General features: G+C 46.6%; 1 protein-coding gene across 1 annotated transcript in view; it reads right to left on the bottom strand.

The window, feature by feature from the left end:
- The window catches only part of NAPG (N-ethylmaleimide-sensitive factor attachment protein, gamma), a 40,290-nt gene extending 39,895 nt beyond the window's left edge, over positions 1 to 395 (bottom strand). Inside the window, exon 1 of the mRNA XM_011983922.1 lies at positions 94 to 395. Coding sequence (XP_011839312.1) covers positions 94 to 149 — 56 coding nt within the window. The 5' untranslated portion in view covers positions 150 to 395. The remainder of the gene's footprint in view (positions 1 to 93) is intronic.
- Between the last annotated feature and the right edge of the window lie 2,573 nt (positions 396 to 2,968).

Genomic DNA, 2,968 nt, shown 5'->3' with positions numbered 1-2,968 from the left:
ACCCCTCCCTCCCGCCCCGCCGGGTGCTAAGGCCGCGCCAGTGAGAGACGGACCCGGCGTCCACACACAGGCCCATGGAAGGTTCTCACTCACTATTTCTCTGCTTTGGCGAGGTGTTCCAGCCCCTCGTTTATCTTCTGGGCCGCCATCTCCACAGTCGGGTCTCTGACGTGGAGACACGGTGCGCCTACCTCTTCCTCGGGCGCCAAGAATCCGCCCAAATAGGCGTGGGAACGCCGAGGAGGAAGCTGGTGCAGCGCGACAGTCGCGCGGCTACGGAGGGCCGGAGGGCCCAAGCCTCTGCGGCGAAGCGGGGCTGGGAACCGACCGGGGCGCCCCGCAAAGAGACATCGCGCAGGCGCAGCGCGTCAAGGCTGTCCCCACCCAGGGCATCTAGCGCAGGCGCGGTGAGATACTGATGAGGTGTATTTCATACAGTATTTCAGGGCACTTAATATGTGCCAGGCACTGTGCTAGACGCGGGAAAATCGGCAGACAAAAACTCCTGCCCTCTTGAAGTCTTGCTTTTTCATTGATGTGAAACTGTGGATCCTGTTTGTAGGGTTAATTGGCCTTATAATTTATTACATCTGAAGTTTCCCTGTATCACAGATAGAATACTATTCATCTATCTATCCATCCTGCCTTTTGGGTATTAATCGTATGTCAGTCAAGAAACGAAACAGACTTGTAAGCCCTGATTACTGTCCAATAATCCGTGCCCGGCGCAAATAATCGCTCTAATATTTCAAGCCGCGATAAGTGCTCTAAACGGGAAGTTGAGGGATCTAAAGTCGCGTACAGTGGTCTGGTAAAAATAGTAACCAGTAATACAGTTGGCTCCATTCATAATTCATGGTGATTTCAATATCCACATGGATGATTCCTGCAATGCCTATACAGCCTCTCAGCTTCCAATCTCCTGTGATCTTTCCCACAGCAGCGCAGCCACACATTCCTGGTATCACACCATTGACTTTACTCATAACTGTGTGTCCTCCGTAGTGTCAGTTTCAAGCAGCTCACTTTACATTCCCTTTCCATTCCAGCTCATACCTCTTAGTGCCAGTGATTACTTACCTTCATCAGATTCCTCACCTTTCCTTATCCCTCTGCTCTTACACTTCCCTCTTTTCCCGGCATAAATTCAGGTCCCATCATTTTAGTGCATGTACTGTCAACGGCCTTGGCTCCCTCTCCCTCCTTTCTCCCAGCCAGGAAAAACCCCAACTCTCCGCCTACTCTGGAACTCCTCTTGAGCAAGTGAATTTGACTGGAAAAAACAAACGAGCATGCTAACATGACTCATTTTAATGATCATAAACATCAAGCCGACCTTTGGTGCTGCTGAGCAACGCTCCCACGTTTCCGTGGTCAAATCACTCACCCACTCTTTGGAGGGCTGTTCACACCTTCCTTCTCAAAACTCCTACATAATCTCTGCTTGCCTGCCAACTCTCACTTCTCGTCGAATAGAAAATAACAATTTGAAGAGCTCTTGCCTTTGGCCTCACCACACGATCTATTGCCAATCAGTATTTTGCCTTTTCTCTTGTGACAACTGGGGAACTGGCTTTGGGCTTTTTCTCTGTCTATCCTCACTTTCTCATTTAGTACCCACACACAAGACCCTCTTCATTTGGTTGTCTAGCCTGAGCTTCCTTATAGGAAGGCAGCAGAATTTCAAGAGAGTGAACGTGGAAGCTTCAGGTTTCGTAAGGCCTGGATTCCCACTGCACATTACTTCTGCCACAATTTATTGATGAAAACAAGTCATAAGGCAAGTTCAGATTCAAGAGGTAGGAAAATAGAGGAGTGTAAAATACTGTGGCCGTGACTTCCAATTCACCACAACTTTGGGATGACTGATTAAATGTAAAAGGACTGTTACCAGTGGAAAGCCTTATGTTTTCAAGTGAATTTAGATTTATTAACCACCCAATGCCATCACCCTCTAAAACCATTGAAAGTGCCCAGAAAGTTTTCTAAAGGATCTACACCAAAAGCCTATAGCCTCGTCTACATTCTCCCTTATTTATTCATTCATTATTGAATTATTATTTACTGAATGCCCACTCTGCACAAGACATTAAGCCTACACACCTAGGACCCAATTGTCGAGCAAGAGACAATGCCTGCCCTCATTGCATTCGTGATCTATGAGAGGATACAATATTTAACTTAATTTTATTTTGGCATCAACAAAGAAAGAATGGGGGAAAAAAAAACCCATGATAGTGACATAGCAGTTATTAAGAAATACTTTTTAGGCACGTGGTAAGGGTAAAAGTTCTCAGTGGAAATTTTCCTGTTATAAGAAATAACCCCTGAACCATCTCTGTTCTAACAGAAAAGGCAGCTTGAAGGGCCAGTCCCGCAAGCTTTGATATGCAAATGTAAGCCATTAGAAACTGGGTTCCCTCAACATGGCAATTCCCGTCATCTCTTCCTTGTCATCAGGTGTAGCAAGTGTCGTGGCCACCTCCAGATAACACCATGTGTTCAAAACATAACGGTGACCCATATTTGCATATTAAAGGGCTAAGGTGGGAGGGCCAGGTTTTTCGAGAGCTGTGTAAATGACACACCTGGTCCAACCAATCCCCTGCACCCTACGCAAACCAGACACCGCCTCCTCCAGGATCCCAATATAAGCAACCACTTTTCCACTGCACACTGAGTTTTCTCTTTGTTTGAATCCTCCCTATCTGTCTCTCCGTATGGAGGAACTGTTTTCTTCTTCCTTCCTTCTTTCTTGCCTGTTAAACTTTTTGCTCCTTAAAACTACTCCACGTGTCCGTGTTGTTAATCCTATCAGCATGAGACCAAGAACCCTGGTGTTCCTCCAGTCACTGGAGCCATATCAATAGCCAATGGTGTTCAAGGGTTCTATGTTTCAAAGAACCCTTGACCAAGGAAGCCGTGATAAGTGTGTGCTAACCTGCATTCACAGTAAAGGGGAGAAGAG

This window comes from Mandrillus leucophaeus, unplaced genomic scaffold, assembly GCF_000951045.1.
Source record: "Mandrillus leucophaeus isolate KB7577 unplaced genomic scaffold, Mleu.le_1.0 Scaffold257, whole genome shotgun sequence".
NCBI lineage: Eukaryota > Metazoa > Chordata > Mammalia > Primates > Cercopithecidae > Mandrillus > Mandrillus leucophaeus.
The sequence above is the reverse complement of the archived record's forward strand: the minus strand, read 5'-3'. Positions and strand labels throughout refer to the sequence as shown.